Here is a 16,728-nt window from a genome sequence, read left to right as displayed (position 1 = left end):
AAGTTGGGGGGCATAACTTGCAGGAATGGAGCAGCAGGGCAAATCATGAGACCAGTCAGCCATAGCGAAATCCCTGCCTGCAAGTTCATGCACACAGACACACACTGGCTGCTCTGCACACATTCCCTTCCCATTCCACCTCCCATTGACACATAATTTTGCACACCCAAGGATTCATTCTGGTTATGCCCCTGGTGGAGAGGCTGGAAAATATTCTAACCTAAAAAGGGGGTCCTGCAAAATGTTTGGGAACCACTGCTCTTAACTAAGTCTGCTTTTCGCTACATTGTGTGTTTGTGGGTTTTCACAGAGTACCTTGGCTTTTTGTTGTTTGTGATGCTTCCCAAAGACTTTATATTTTGTAATTGTCAGAAATTTATATGAGTCTCTAATGCTGGTCTATGTGTTGGTAATGCAGCTTTTTCTGATGCTTTGTTTCATCTTGCTTTTCAGCCAATATCAAATAATTTTATGACAATTCTCTTTCAATGAACCTTGTTAGGTTTCTGCAGACAATAAGCACTAAGATCCCTTTCATTTTCTCATCCCTTCAGGGATCTAAACCTGTCTGATTCTGACTCGTCCCTATCTCAGTCTCATGGTGAGAATCAGCGCTCATCCACTCTGCTGGGAAGCAGGCAAAAGTTCTCTAAGCCTAATGGAGCAGGGAGCGGCTTGGGGGACAGTCCTTTGTTCCCGAAGAAGGTGATCGGTATGGAGAAATGTGTCAGTCTGGGAGAGATTCACACCCAGTCTAGCGGCCTCATTTTAGCCGAGTCCACTCGCTCTCTCGTCCCCTCTTCCAATGACGTAGACAGGCCAATAGCGGCCAGAGCAAAGAGCAATGACCGATCTCCTCTGCTGCAAAACAAGAAGACCCTGGTCGATGAGGACAGTGGCTCAACAGGAGAGGACACAGAATCCTCCAGCTACAACCGCAAAAAACATACCTTCCCAAGAATCTTCAACAAGCAGAAACAGAAGAAAAGCCAGTAATGCGTCAAACTCAGAGCTAAACCAATGTTGAATATTTTACCAAGATATAAGGGCAAAATCTATAATACGTGAAGTGTACAGTCACATTAAAGGAATGTATGTCATTTAAAAGACATTGGTACTGTCTATATAGGTCTTCGGGAGCCTCTACTGTATACGATATTATACATATAGAAATATATTTATATCGATTTTTGAATGAGGGGAACAGAAATTTGTTTTTGGGCAATGTGTGAATGATTGTGTGTGGCAGGGTTTTGTGTAAAATTATTTATTCTACAAATTATGGACACTTGTTTATATCTTAATTTTAGCTGTTTATGTATTTGTTTTAATATAAGCTTATTGTGCAGACCTGCTTCACTCCTGGATGCACCAAAGAGACCGACCTGTTAATCATGAATTCAAATACAAACCTTGCAGCCTGAGGTTAAAAGAAAATTAAAACAATCAGTTTTTTTCCAGTTTTTCCATCTGACACAGATTGATTTTTTTTAATTCAGTCTGTTTTATTAAATGTTCAAACACATAAAGTTTGTCCAAAATGTCTAAAACCAAGCTTTTTATTCCCTATCTGGAGAACATTATGGCTTAGATGTTTATTAAAATGATGTGGTTGTTTGAACATACTGAACAAGAGCTTCCATTGTCTAGATTTTGAACCGACAGTGACTAGGTCTTTACATTATTTCATTATCACCTGCTGTTGATAATTTTAATATATTTCACTGCTTTCATTTGTTCAAACTCAGCTTTGACTCATCAGTCAGTGGCATTTCACATTATCTGGGTTTCTTTTCGTTTTCTTCTTTTTTTTTTATTGCAGTGCATAAAATAAATTCCTGGGCTTTAAATATTACATTTTAGGTATATTTATTTCACTTATAATCTTGCACACAGAGTTTAATTTCTTATAATTGCATTATTTTAAACTTACTCATGTATTTACCACATCCAGTCATTCATGTTCTTCTGCTCGAGTAGCTTCCTCAAACAAGTTGGGTCTTGCTTACTCCAGCTAAACTGGAAAAATCTTTTCTTACAGTCTGACATTGAAAAAAATGTTTAACCATTTTTTCAAATACTCTGTCCTTTCTTCTGCTAGATTCATGACCATCATTTCATATAAAACGACAGCATTTTCAAGTTTTTTAGTAATTCATATATTGAAATCGTCCTGCAAGGCTCTCCAATTCATTCGAATTAAGCTGGAATGAAGGAATCTGTTATAAATACCAGTTGGAATGTTTTAACCTGCCCTGTGCACAAACTTCAGCTACACATTTATTGAGGACCGTCTGTAGGTTTGTTTGCTTGAAGACTGATGGAACTCGATGGCAGCACACTATTTGGCCTTGGAGAGATATAAATCCAGGGAGCTTTCCAGCCTTAACACTCTGTAGCAGACATCCAGCCAAGCCAAGTTTAGAAATGCTACCATGGAGCCAAGAGTAAACATGCACTATTTCACCTGAAAAGTTAATCTCATCTCACAGAAATAAACCAGAGTCCATAACAGAATAAGCCCCATGCTACCTGCCAAATGAGAGGCTCCTGTGGATATCACTGTTGCCATTTAATTTATGGAAACATTAAAACAGCTTCCAGAGAAAGTTTGTAACAGAAAGTAAAACAAGATTAAGCAAGCTTAGTTTTGCTTGTTCATATTTGACTGTAGTATTTGCCATGCAGTTGTATATGGTACAGAATTAAAGATAAAGTATATGTATATTTAAACCCAATAAACTTTTTGTGAATTTCAGTAAATATTACCTCAGCAGCTCAGAACTTCTGATCGGTTTGCTCGCTGGATAAATAGTCTGGTGTTTATACCTAGCCCCAGCTCTGCAAATGGGGAAAAAAAAAAAAGTGACTCTGACAGAGAAACACAAATCATCTTCTGGAGGAGCACTGAAAGGTGAGTGTTTACCCTGCTATTGAGTTTAAACGCGAGTAGACATTCCCAAGAATTTTATGCATCCATCAAACACAGCTTTCTTATGGATTTGTTTAATCTTTAATTATATTTTGCTGCTATTTTATGAATTAATTTCTGAGGCACATTTAACAGATTTTAGGAGCATATGTTGTGCACACAAACCGAACATATACAGCTTTAAATAAAAAAGTCAAAATATGATTCTATGTTTTCTTATAGTGTACAAAGTTCCAATTGTATATATAAACATGTCCATTCTGTTAGTGCTACCATAACCATAGGATGGAGCACCACTTTAGAATAAGACTACATATTATAAATTTAGTTTACAATCTGTTCATTAGTGTTATTTATTAGGTTTTAACACCTTTAAAGTCATTAATAATCAGTTATAACACATAGAAACAATGACCTGTTATGTGCCAGATAGTGAGCCCACATCCAACTACACTGTTATTCCTTAGGTCTTGCAGAATGTTGGCCTTACTTTGTCTTCTATATCCGTCAACATTAATCCTGTCAGTTTCAGCACATAGTTGTTAATGAGTTTGACTAGTTAATCACCAAATGTAATTCACAGACAGAAGGTGATTTTAGACATTAATGATATTGCGGTGTACCTTAACATATGACTAATTTCTCATTCTCAGGTTTTAGTTAAGTATTTGACCAAAAAATGTCTGTCTTGCTAATGATTAATGACCTTTAAGGTGTTTACAACCTAAATAATAATCATGTAATAAACAGATTGTAAACCACATATGAATCTTTATAAGAGCAGTCTTATTATTGTTTTTGTAAGATCTGTGTTATGTTTCAATGAATGTTTTTCCAATTTCTTTGATTATTTGTGTGTTACACTGGAAGATGACAAATTTGCCTGAATTGATGACATATTGTGCTAAATTACTTTTATACCGAATAAGTTAGATTCAAGGCTGTTGTCACATTAATGAGCACCTTCTGCTTCCAGTTTCAGTGCTTTCTTACAGTGTCATAGGCACAGTCATTACATCAGTGTGTACAAGTGTGAACCACTCTATTTATTCCAACATATCTTAATTTCCTTGACAACATTCATATATTAAGCACAGGTTACATAGGGAAAATAAACATAATTAAAACAAAAGTAGCATTAAATTAAAATCAGTCTTCATGTTCTGGGTGCTAACCCACTAAAACAGCCAAGTGAAAACAATGAAATGGACTGAAAGAGATAAAGGTTTTATGTCTTGGCCCAGTTCAAGTGGGACAGAAAGAGCCAGTTAAAACTTTCACGTTATTAACATAACATAATCATGATCATAAATAGTTCAGTATGATGTGCTGAAGGAACATTTCAACAATAATTTTCATTCTGAATAATCCCCATTGGGGAAGATCATGCTGCTCTCTGGATGCTGGCTGTGGGCAGAAGACATCTATGTCCAGATAAGTGACTATAATCCTTTTTGAGGACATTGAGGGACATTGCAAACAACTCAGTTTCCTCTGCACAAATAAATAAATGCACTTAACTCCAGTTTCATCAAATGCAGCTCCTGACAACCACAGGAAAATGGCACTGTTGACAGACTGAACAATGGACATTGCAGACACATAGAAGTACAGGTTTTTACAACACTTTCAAAACAGTGGTGTTCAAAACAACACAATATCTATGTCCAGTAAAGGACAACATATTTGTGTCACTTGTAACAGCAGGTTCTGCTCAGAATTTAGTGTGTTCTGAATATCCATGACATACACAAGATGCTGTATTCTTCCGGCCAGACACAAAATGTTAAAATAGGCATGATACAAAAGGGCACTGTTAATTAACACATGCTTTTACAGAGTTTGTTCAATAGGCAATGTAAGCTTTTGCCCGTCACCATAAAATCAAGAGAGTCTTCTATGTGTGCCATCCAATCACTGGGTCCGGGGAGAGAGCATGACTTTATGCTTCGCTGCTCTCCCAAGTCATGGCATGGAAGTCCACCTCGGTCAAGTTAACAGTGAAAGGCCCCTCTATTCTCTCCGGGTCCACGCGCTGCTCCTGAATGTTGCTATTCAGGTTATTAACCCGCCAAGAGTTGAGTGGCCGGATGGCTTTCTGAAAGCGCTGAGAGAGGGGACAAGGGGAAATAAGAGTTACAGTCCACAATTTATATAGTTTCTTGCCTTTCTTTTCTGTATTTCATGATGACTGTGCAGAAACAGGGACGTAAAAGTGTGCTACAGGTAAACCTTGATTAGCCAGTTTTCTCAGTTGCAACATCATCAAAATTAGAACAACTTACATCTTTCAGGGTGCCAGACTCCTTACTGACAGCTACAATGGCCCAGATAGGGATCTGTAGGCAGCAGATTGCCCCCATACACACCCCCAGCCCTTTGCCCCATGCTGGGAACACGTACAAGCCATAATGAAGGGATGTTCTGTACATCTCAATGAAGATGTAGGTCAGGATGAACTATGTAAAAAAAAAAAATACAGTGAGTAATAAGGGGAAAAAGAGAAATATTAATAAATACACACAAAAAAACAACAACAGGGCTTTGCACCTCCATGACTCTGGCCCTATTTAATTGAGAAGAAGACAGAGACTGTCACACTAAATTATTCACAACAGTGGAAACAGCACAGATGTGGTGTTCATTTCAAGTCTTGTTCAGGTGCGCTTATTTATTCATGCTATGTTCTATTGTGATGCAAAAGGACATGACACCACAGAGATTTTACAGTCTGATGTTTGCAAACAAATAAATTTAAGACTAAAAGAAACTTCAGACAGTAAAGGTCGTTAATTTTGGCAATGATACAATTTTATGCTTGAATATATACATAATGTGTAAATGCGTTTCATAATCACGCTTAAATATTTCAGAGTAAAAAAAGTTTAATTAAAATTTAAATTATTGTTTTACTGAATTATTACATCTTTTAGAAGCTAATCATTTAAAATATATATCAACAAAAGAAAATGTATGTCTAAAGTGCACATTTTAAACTTTCAGTATTAATGATACTATGCTTTTGCTTTTTGTAAGAGCTCTGTTACTATAGTTTAAATTAAACTGTTTTCATAGTAGTTACTAAATATGGCTAGAAAGACTTTAACTATTTTATCAAAATGCCAAATTGATCTCACATAAAGTACACACTCGTGTGCCAAAATTTCTGTCAAATCAGAAAAAGCAGCAGCTCACATAGCTACTGTGAGCATCAAAGCTTTGAGACAGTAATACAAGTACATCAAATGCTAATACTGCTCAAATAGGTTTGATTTTAAACAATAAATCACCCAGTGATTCTGTGCTCACCAGTAACAAGAAGGGGGTAAAGAAGACCCAGCATGCTTTGAAGTAGAGCAGCACTTTAGTGCACCAGGGTGGACAGCGACAGATCATGTCCACTATGTCCTGGCAGAACTGGTTCACCCCTGTGTTAAAAAAATGACATGCAAACAGACATTAACATCCATAATAATCCACCTGTTGCTCTGCATATTTGTAAGACCACATTCAGTGTCACTGCAAATGATCCACAACCCAAATAATATACATACGTAAATGGTTCTGTGGATATTCACACCATTGATGAACAGGGTGAAAACCAATTAACAAGGTATGCAGTGTGTGTGTGTGTGTGTGTGTGTGTGTTTTAGTTATATGCAGAAATGCAGAAGTTTTAGTGTTGAACACAGAAGTGAACTTCAACGTTTTAACATTTCCGCTGAACTAATGTTTCCAAACAATCTTGGGAAAACAAGTAATATATATATATATGAGGTATAACGCTTGTCTGAAGTAAATATGAGCTTTTGGGATGCAAAAGATTTGAAAGTTGTTACTATGTTGATGAAAGCATGAGGTGGAAATTGGCTGACAAAGCGCACCGTAAAAAAATGAGATGCCCAAGCACATGAAGAGAGTGATAATGATGAGACCGAAACTGGTGCTGAATGAGTCTATGAGCGTGAACCAGTATATCCCTCCCTGTAAGAAATACAAACACACAACACTTTTTATATTTTCATGCATTTACTCTCATAAAAAAATAGTTTTCCCTTAAATAGAAATATATAACTTACTTTTAAAATGCCACTATCAAAGAAATCTACATTTTCCTCAAATTTTAAATTCCCATTTCTGTGGATAATTCACATATAAATCATACACAAATCCACTAAATCAGCAGTGTGTGTGTGTGTATATATATATATATATATATATATATCTATATATATATATATATATATATATATCCACTCCTGCTGAAATTTTAAGTAATGTTTAAGCCTGAACTGCATTTTAATATACCACTGTGGAGGGCAAACAATGAGCACAGGTATATTTAAAAACCTAAAAGCACAATAACAATAACAGCCTGTTTTTCAAAAAGGTCATGTAAAAATGAATTAGCAATGGTTTTAGTACAGAAAACTCAAATGTCACTTTGTGGAACTCTGCGATTAAACTAAATTTAATAAAATGGCATATGGTATTTTGAAATGGTGTAAAAAACTAATTTGTAAATTGGCTTTTGATATAAGAGTAAAAATATGTTACACAAAAGGTGCAGCACATTCCATTATATAGTATGTCTAAGCTTATGCCACTGTCACACACAAATGAAAGGTCTTTGAAAAAAAATGTCAGCTAGCACTCACATTAGTGACCAGCAGTAGGCCCATCAGGTAGAAGCCAAAACAGAGCAGAGCCAGGAAAATTGTCTTGTATTTCATGTTAGCCCTAAGTTGAGGAAACTCATCTAGAACTGCTGTGGTAACTCCCTCCATGTTACCAAACTAGGAAGAGAGAGAGAGAATGTGTGAGAGATCATCATGCAACATGAGACAAGAATATACAGGGTATTGCACATGTGTATCTACAACAGGAAATTCATAACGTGGGCTGGGGCGGTATGAAGAAATACATATATTGACACTATATATGGGCAACAGGTTTGTTGTCAACAAGATTATAATATCCTGGGACAAACTTTGAATGAAACCATTTAAATGCAATGCAAATCTATCAGCCTTCAGTGGGCTAACAGTAGTAGAGTGCTGTAAAAAAAAACACCAGAATCTCACCAGAGTGTCTACTCCCAACATAAATAACATCAGGAAAAAGAGAATGGCCCAAAAAACTGAACCAGGCAGAAGAGCCAAGGCTTCAGGATATGCTACAAAGGCCAAGCCTGGACCTGAAAATGCAGTGACAAAAGAAACAGTTAATCAATCTCATAATTTTTACGCCATTTAGCATGTTATGTTTCCGCTTATCTAGGGGAAGAACACGGTCTGCTGACTTCTGTAAGCAGACATGCTGGACTAGATTTACCTGTGTCTGCTACATCTTCCACACGCACACCCTTCCTCCAGGCCATGTGACCTAAGATGGAAAAAATTGCAAAGCCTGCAAAGAAACTGGTGGCACAGTTCCCTGCGGTAATCACCAGGGTGTCCCTAAGACAGAAAGTTAACAATTTTAAACCTGGAGTTTTAAACATGGAAAAAAAAAAACAAGATCAAAGGGCAAAAAAACTCACCTAATGACATTGTTGTCAAATTTATTGTAGGAGGCCATTGACAAAAGCCCTCCTACTCCTATGCCTAATGAGTAGAATATCTGTGATGCTGCATCATTCCACACCTACACATGTTCAAAAACAATGATTACACATCTGTAATCAACCAAAAAAGCTCAAATCAACAGATGTATCTTTACCAAATAAGGACACTACTGCTGGTACCTGTGCATTCGCCAGTCGACTCCACACTGGAGTGAGGTAGAAGGCCACACCCTGGAGAGAACCTTCCAGGGTCGCCCCTCTAATAATGAGAACTATTAGCACAAAATAGGGGAAGGTGGCTGTGACATATACAACCTGCAAGTGAAGAAAAAGGTAAAATAAAGAATCTAAAATAAACTCTGACCATTGATCAGTTAGTTACATGACTGTAAAACATGTCACTGGTGCTGTTTAAAAACAATAGTCAAACAACTAAGTTACAAAGTTTTATGCCTATTGTACAAAACAAACACACTTATTCTCAAGAGCTTTTCAAACCAATGATTAAAAGTGAAGCAGTCTTGGAAAAGATATTTCCAAAATAATTTTGTTTATTTGATTTAAATTTTTATTTTCAATGCGTACAATGTAAATGTGACTATTAAGCCTTCATTATTTGTTAGCTTTTTGTTTGTTTTAGTTTGATGTAACTAAACTAAGGTATGTTTGCATTGTGTTTTCAGTTCATTACTAAAAAGGGACCAATCCTAAGATTGTAACTAATATGTTTATTAGAGCTTGGACAGGTTTATCATTCTTTATTACCATAAATTGTAAATAGAAAATGTTTTTTTAAATATTATTCAGTTATTCTTTTAAAAATTCATTCATTCATTCATTGTCTGTAACCGCTTATCCAGTTTAAGGTTGCGGTGGGTCCGGAGCCTACCCGGAATCACTGGGCGCAAGGTGTGAACACACCCTGGAGGGGGCACCAGTCCTTTGCAGGGCTTCTTTAAAAAATGTAAAACAAGTTTTATTTATTAACAGTATTATCCCTTTACTCACAAAAAACAGCCCTTTACCTTGAATTCAAAGCCTTTTTAACCCAACACAATAAGAACTGTGAGGGAATGTGAATATGCAAAACAGTTACCACCATCCCCAGCATCCACAGTGAAAAAAAAACAAACTATTTTTATTGTTTGCTATTGTTTTTCTGATGCTGTTTTTTTTAGCTGGGTGTGGTGATGTGTTTGGGTTGGTATATGTGATGTTTTGGTACCAGGATGGTGCTTTGTGATGCTGTTTGTGTGACCATGATCCTATTTTTTTGTTTAACTCTATTGTGGCACCCCCTCGTTTTTTGTATGTTTAGGCTTGCACTGATTGGGGATCATTTTTAATTAATCGAGTTAAGCTTCATCAATAATAAGCATGAAAGTACCCAGGAAGAGTATGTGTGTTTGGCATCTGCTCACCCAATACCACAGATCACTATAATACTGCTACAGTAATAGTCTATCAGGTATTTATAAACAAAATATACAAACATACATTTCTACAACAATAGGATACTGTTAATTGTTTTACATGTTCTTTATTATTTCAACAATAATGTTCTGTATTTATAAAATACTTAAATATTTGAATTTAATCCTTATTAGGTATGAACCGGACCTCACCTTGCCTGAGCTGCGAATGCCCTTGAGCATGCAGAGGAAAATGATGCACCAGGCAGCCAGTAAACACAGGGCAAGCGGCCACCTCACTGGCCCAGGGTCACCCAGGCCCTCACTCTGGTCCACACCCAGGACATTCTTACTGCAAAATACACATGTACATAAATATGCATTACTAATCTATGCCAAACAAAGACATGCAGAATGTCTTCCATTTCAGAATTCAGCATCATTTGAGAATGTTTAGTAATGTGTAGCAAATGTGCTCTTGTTTCATATTAATCGAAGGAGAGACTAGAACAAAAACATGTAAAACATGACAGTCAATTTGTAATTGCAATAAGGTTTGAGACAAAACAAAATATAAGTAGATCTGCTCACAAATTCTTTATAGTATACGGACACAGTACATCAAATAGTCACTCATGAGTAACACTGCAAAATAATATTGGAATCAAACCACTGAAAACGCTTACTTCCAGAAGACCTCAGAGGGGCTCAAGGAGTGTGTGCCATTGGTGGTGTTCTGTGGATGAAGCAAAGAGTTGAGTCTTAAAAGAACAAGCAATATATTATATATTTTGTATATAAATTCAAAATTCAAAAACTGTTAAGTCACAGTGATTAGCATTTCAGATGAGATGCAAGTCCACTGTCTGATTAGCAGTTACAGAACACTTACACACAAAGCAGCATTAGCAATAGCATCGCAGGACCATGGCAACGGACTCTGGAAGGAATTTCCCAGGTAAAAAAAGGTCCAAGCTATGATGACATTGTAGTAGAGGCACACCAGCGTAGATACACACAGCATTCCTATGCCAATCCCTTTAGAAGCACAGAAAGGATATAAAGAATTTAGTTTAAATGTACGGTATTATTATAAGTCCTGCTATATCTTAGGAATTGAGTGTTCTGTGGAGGTTTATATGCTACCTGAAAGCAGGGAACTATTTTCTTTTCTAGAAGACCCCAGGTGGGGAGCAAATGTAGCCATGTAAGAAATTATTAGGCATACAAATACATTTTAAGGAATTTTTGTAGCATATGATTGAAAATTCAAATATTCTGCCACTCTTTTGTCATTTTATGGTAACTTGTTTATTAACTCATTTTATTCAACAAAATTACTTAAAAATGAAAAAGTTTGAAAATGTTAAACAAGAAGAATTGATTCGTCACTGCATTTATTATGAATTCCATCAATAATAATAAAAATGCAAAGGCATGTAGATGGATTTGTTCTTTACTTGGGGATAATATAGTATCCAAAACTGCAGGTGAGTTGATGTTAGTAATTGTGAACATATTAGCAATAATACTTACTGTCATTCTTAATACTATGCAACAGTTATCATAAAATGATAAACTACATTTATATGTTCAAATAATAATTATTGTAAAAATAATTAATTAAATAAAAAATAAATACAATCATAAAAAGGAACAGCAAGTGGTCTCTAATACACACTGAAATGTCTGTTAATGAGCATGGTGGTACCTTTAAGCAGTGGGCAGCATTTCCAGACAGTGATGGGCCCTGCAGCTCCGTACTGCCCCAAACTAAGCTCCATGAGGAAGAGTGGCATGCCCGTGAAGAATAGCATGATGAAGTACGGGATGAGAAACACACCTTCAGCACAAAAAATATTGTCATTAATTTAATGCCTCCATATTTTCATATACACGAAATGGTTAGCTAGTGGGAAATGTGAAGTAATGTTAAAGATGTACAGGTCAAAATACATGTAAAAAGCTCTACCAGATTATACTGTTATAAAGTAAACACTACGACCAAATTCAAAATCCAAAATGTCTTACTGACGCCTTTTTCAAAAAATAAGTCAACAGTACAAACAGAGATTTCATGGAACCAGAATCTGAGAGATTGACACTGACACCAACTGTAGTTTAGAATGTTTGATATCAAAATAGTAACAAAAAATACAACACTTAGGCCCCATTTTAATATTTTTCTACATGTCAATGTTAGCTACGATATAGAGCAACAACTTCTGAGCAGAATGATTCAGATATACAGAAACTCTGCTGAACCAGTCAGACGGAAATATAACTGCATTAAAACATTCTAGATGAATCCCTGATTTTTAAATTCATAGATTGACACCAGTTCTGAAGAAGATTTTAACAGTGAAATAAAACCCACTAACCCAGAACCCCCGGAGATGTGTGACACCAACATTTCAGCATTTTACAATAATTATCAGTGCACATGTTTATTATGGCAATGAAATTCTGAAAGAATGCCTATATATATCATCAGGTCCATCTCCATTACATCTGAGATACTCGCACTTGAACCACACCCAGGTGTGGCTGGAAATTTTCCAAGCTTGTTCTAAAAGTATTACAGAGCTAACACAACACAGGGTGGAACAGAGCACTTATGTGTGAGTAGGCGCAGCTGGAGTTTTGGTATCTGCTTACAATTGCCACAGGTTGTCACTGTGCTACCTCCATTTCAAATCAGTTGAGATTTTAAGTGAATGATTCAGAACATAATGTATTTTTTCACATTGCCAATTTACCCTGCCCCTGTGCGTCACATTAAATGCTGTTGTTACTTTTTATTACCTACACACTTTTAGAGAACTAATCTTAACTTCACCATGGGAAAACATACATACATTAATTCATTAATTCATTCATTCATCTGTAACCACTTATCCAGTTCAGGATCACAGTGGGCCCAGAGCCTAACCAGAATCATTGGGAGCAAGGCAGGAACACACCCTGGAAGGGGCGCTAGTCCTTCACAGGGCAACACACACACAGGCACACTCACGCCTTTGGACACTTTTGGGTCGCCAATCCACCAACCAACGTGTGTGACACAGGGAGAACACAGGAAAACATGCATGTTAATACATATTAGTTAGGAGTGGGAAACATGGCAAAAAATATTTCAGCACAAAATGTCTTTCATGATATGAAATATGTATTAGAATATTTCTATTTTTTGTGGTATAAAGCAAAGTAGAAATGTGCCATTTATACTTACTCAATTTGTCACGTCATGTACACTAAATCCACTCAATATGGATTCACTATTGTAATAAATAATCTGAAAAACTATTTATGATATAAATATTCACAATTACAACAAAGAAATGCTATATTGTCCCCTCCATCTATATATTGCTACAAACAGGCTACTTGCTTAACAGGATATTACAATGACTTTGATTTAACAGGGCTAAACATTCAACCTAATTTCCTACAGAGTAATTCTTATCTAAAACGGCTAACATTGTTAAAAATGCATGCACCACCCTTTGTTTGTATTTTAATCATTTTAAATAACTGATTTGTTCATGGACGGCACGGTGGCGCAGCAGGTAGTGTCGCAGTCACACAGCTCCAGGGACCTGGAGGTTGTGGGTTCGATTCCTGCTCCTGTCTGTGAGGAGTTGGTGTGTTCTCCCCATGTCCGCGTGGGTTTCCTCCGGGTGCTCCGGTTTCCTCCCACAGTCCAAAAACACAAGTTGGTAGGTGGATTGGTGACTCAAAAGTGTCCATATGTGTGTGTCTGTGTTGCCCTGTAAAGCACTGGCGCCCCCTCCAGGGTGTATTCTCGCCTTGCGCCCAATGATTCCAGGTAGGTTCTGGACCCACCGCAACCCTGAACTGGATAAGCGGTTACAGATAATGAATGAATGAATGAATGATTTGTTCATCAGATATTATACGTCAGTAATATATTTGTCTTCAGCTTATCAGGTAAACTCTCAGACACATGCATTGCCACCACCCAAGGGAGGGCAGGGTTGAGCATGTATTCTCTCTGAGAACAGAGAGATAGACCACATCAATGAACAGTTAACATGTCATATAATACCACAAAGTGGCCAGGCATAGAGTGAGTTGACTGAGAGTGAGGCATCCCCTGGGATTGAATCAATAATATCCTGGCTATAGGGCCAATGTTTAGATCATTATATAAAAATGTAACAAAGATTTATTAAAGTATTTAGCATTCTTGTGAAATATCATTGCCGCAAAAGCTAATATCAATATAAACTGTGTTCATTTATGAGTAGCAGTGGAATTAGAATTTAAACCAAAGGGAACATCCTACGTCAACATCTATGACATAAAGTCATGCCCTGCTGTATCTTCCCTGGCATAAATATAGTCAGATACACTAAGCACCTGTATATAGTGCTTGTGCTGTCTTTCAAAAATCCAGACTTTAATCAGAACTCTTACCTCCACCGTTCCGGTAGCATAGGTAAGGGAACCTCCAGACATTTCCCAGGCCGACACAGTAGCCGATACAGGAGAGCAGAAACTCATACTTGCCACCCCACTGCTCACGGGGAAGCTGGGGTTCTGTTGAAGGGGGGTGAGCGGGTGACTGAGATTCAACTTGTGAGGTAGCACTAGTCACATTGTGAGAAACAGTGATGCCATTCAGGTGTGCTGGACTCTACCAAGGACAGAAAGTAAAGTTCAGTCAGATATAGTTCTGTGTAATAAAGTGTAAATATTAAATCCTCTACAATTATTTAATTACATTTTTGGAAGCAATACAATACAACTTGAAATCTTAAAACCAATCTATGTTTATACGGTTTAGCATACATTTAAATTTTTATTTTACATTTTAAACCTAGAAGAACCTACTTTTTTTACAGTAGATTTTACATGTAAATAAAATGTCTTTCTGACTGATTTGACGTAGGATGGTACATTGCTGAGAAATGCAAGGACTTGGACTTTAAAATGGAGATGAAAACATTGTGAGTGACCAATGAACCTACATATCTTCTGCGCCTATATGGTGTTATTTTGACAATGGTAAAAACCTGAAAACATTATATCTGTATAAAACCCTGTATCACTTTAAGAATATATGTTACATCTATCACAAATATACTTTAAAATAATATTTCAGCCACAGATTTGTGTATTTGATATATACCTCGTTTTTATCAACACCAGCACACAAACAAACACTCAGTTTCTTTAGAATTGTGCATATTCTGAATGATGTTAAGCTTTATGTCATTTAATTTTATAGAAAATTATAAAAGAATCTTTAGAATTTCCCATTAAATCCAAGTTGATTACGATAAAACATCCATAAATCATTAAACAGTAGAAAAATAAAATGATCATAATTGCCATTAATAAGTATGAGGTGTAAGGGAATTGCCATGTTTTTCATACCTATCCATCACTTTCCCTACATAAAAGAAGATATTTCAACACAATGGCCATTAAATCACATGTACTAAAGGGAATTGGGTGTGATCTTTGACATTATAGGGAACTGCATGCTGTGTTTATTTCAGCTTTTTAATGAACGGGAAGTCAGGTTGCCAGACGCTGGTCATTATGGCTACACATACAAAAGCCAGCAAGAGGAAACTTGTCAAAGGCAGATATCACACGTATCCAGTAGAATATCAACACATTTACTGTAAAGTTGAAGGCAGTGATTAAGATCAAATGTAAGAGACAAATGTCAATGAGCCTATAATATGGAGAATAATGACAAGAAATACAGGTGGGTAAACGAAAAGATGTAATTATTATCCTGGAAAGTTTGTTACAGCACCATGACTGTTGTGTGTAACAGTGGCAGTGCATGTGTCATATGTTTTATATATATATATATCATAATTAGTCCATCATTTAAAAAAAAACTATCTGGAGGCTACAATATTACATTATATACTTCTCTAATCAGAACTTCACTGCCAGTATCGATGACCAAGTTGTACAGGTCAGCGGTAAGAAAGAAACTTTTGCAGGAATGAGGTCAAACAGGTTGACTTAATTCACCAGCCCTAAAGAACAAGACCAACAAGACCGCGGCGCTTTAAACATTCCTTACATATCCGTCATTATCAATACCACTGACATACACACAACTTTCAGAACTTAAAGCCCACTTCAAATGTGTGTGTGTGTGTGTGTGTGTGTTTGGTCGTCGGCTTACCGCGACGCCCGACTCCGCGCCGCTCTCCTCCGCGCTCGGCATCTTCTCCCCGCGGTTCGCGAGCTCCGAGCTCTTCTTCTGATGCCCACTACATGGCTCCGGTAAAGGTTTCATGGAGGCGATCGACCCACGAAAACAACCGGTAAAGAGCAGGAGCGTGTAAATATCACAGAGTTTCAGGCGATCGGAGTCTCATCCGGAAAGAGGAGTTTTGAGTCAGAGACAAAAACAGCAGCGGCGCAGGTGAGGTCGCAGCGCCATGTTTGAGTCCGGGGGAGGAGAGACAACACAACACAATCCTCTCTCTCTCTCTCTCTCTCTCTCTCACCTAACAACAGGTTTAACACTGAACTATAGACACTCCCAGGAACTCCCCCCACCTCCCTCTCTCTCTCTCTCTCTCACCCGCTCCCCATCCCTGTAGCATAATTATCTACAGTATAGGCCTATGCCCAACAATAGGTATCAACTTTAATAAACACATTTTCAATATTCAATCTGTCTACAACACAGATGATATTAATTATATTTAAAAATGACTTCAGTGTATTTGTCTAAAGACAATAATAAATAATGTGCCTAACATGTATTTAAGTCCTCTGTTAAGTCTTCTGCTGTAAAAAACAAAAACATTCTTGAC

General features: G+C 37.0%; 2 protein-coding genes across 5 annotated transcripts in view; one reads left to right on the top strand and one right to left on the bottom strand.

The window, feature by feature from the left end:
• Nucleotides 1–2,727, top strand: part of stim1b (stromal interaction molecule 1b) — a 31,739-nt gene extending 29,012 nt beyond the window's left edge. For 2 of the 4 annotated variants that reach the window (XM_066645662.1, XM_066645661.1), the window contains one exon: nucleotides 555–2,727. In XM_066645662.1, coding sequence (XP_066501759.1) covers nucleotides 555–996 — 442 coding nt within the window. In that variant the 3' untranslated portion in view covers nucleotides 997–2,727. The remainder of the gene's footprint in view (nucleotides 1–554) is intronic. The other 2 variants (XM_066645664.1, XM_066645663.1) reach the window with 2 other exon arrangements.
• Nucleotides 2,728–3,958: 1,231 nt separating this feature from the next.
• slc6a7 (solute carrier family 6 member 7) lies at nucleotides 3,959–16,382 on the bottom strand. The gene is made up of 15 exons (XM_066645746.1): nucleotides 16,089–16,382; nucleotides 14,351–14,570; nucleotides 11,622–11,753; nucleotides 10,803–10,948; nucleotides 10,597–10,646; nucleotides 10,124–10,262; nucleotides 8,679–8,813; nucleotides 8,475–8,578; nucleotides 8,267–8,391; nucleotides 8,017–8,129; nucleotides 7,591–7,728; nucleotides 6,817–6,916; nucleotides 6,242–6,360; nucleotides 5,218–5,391; nucleotides 3,959–5,039 (listed from the first exon to the last, which is right to left on the bottom strand). Exons 1-15 carry the CDS (start codon nucleotides 16,200–16,202, stop codon nucleotides 4,875–4,877), a joined length of 1,974 nt encoding a protein of 657 aa, XP_066501843.1. The 5' UTR covers nucleotides 16,203–16,382; the 3' UTR covers nucleotides 3,959–4,874.
• Nucleotides 16,383–16,728: the final 346 nt, after the last annotated feature.

The sequence above is a fragment of the Hoplias malabaricus genome, chromosome 15 (assembly GCF_029633855.1).
Source record: "Hoplias malabaricus isolate fHopMal1 chromosome 15, fHopMal1.hap1, whole genome shotgun sequence".
Taxonomy (NCBI): domain Eukaryota; kingdom Metazoa; phylum Chordata; class Actinopteri; order Characiformes; family Erythrinidae; genus Hoplias; species Hoplias malabaricus.
Note: the sequence above shows the minus strand (reverse complement) of the source record. Positions and strands in the feature narration are given on the sequence as shown.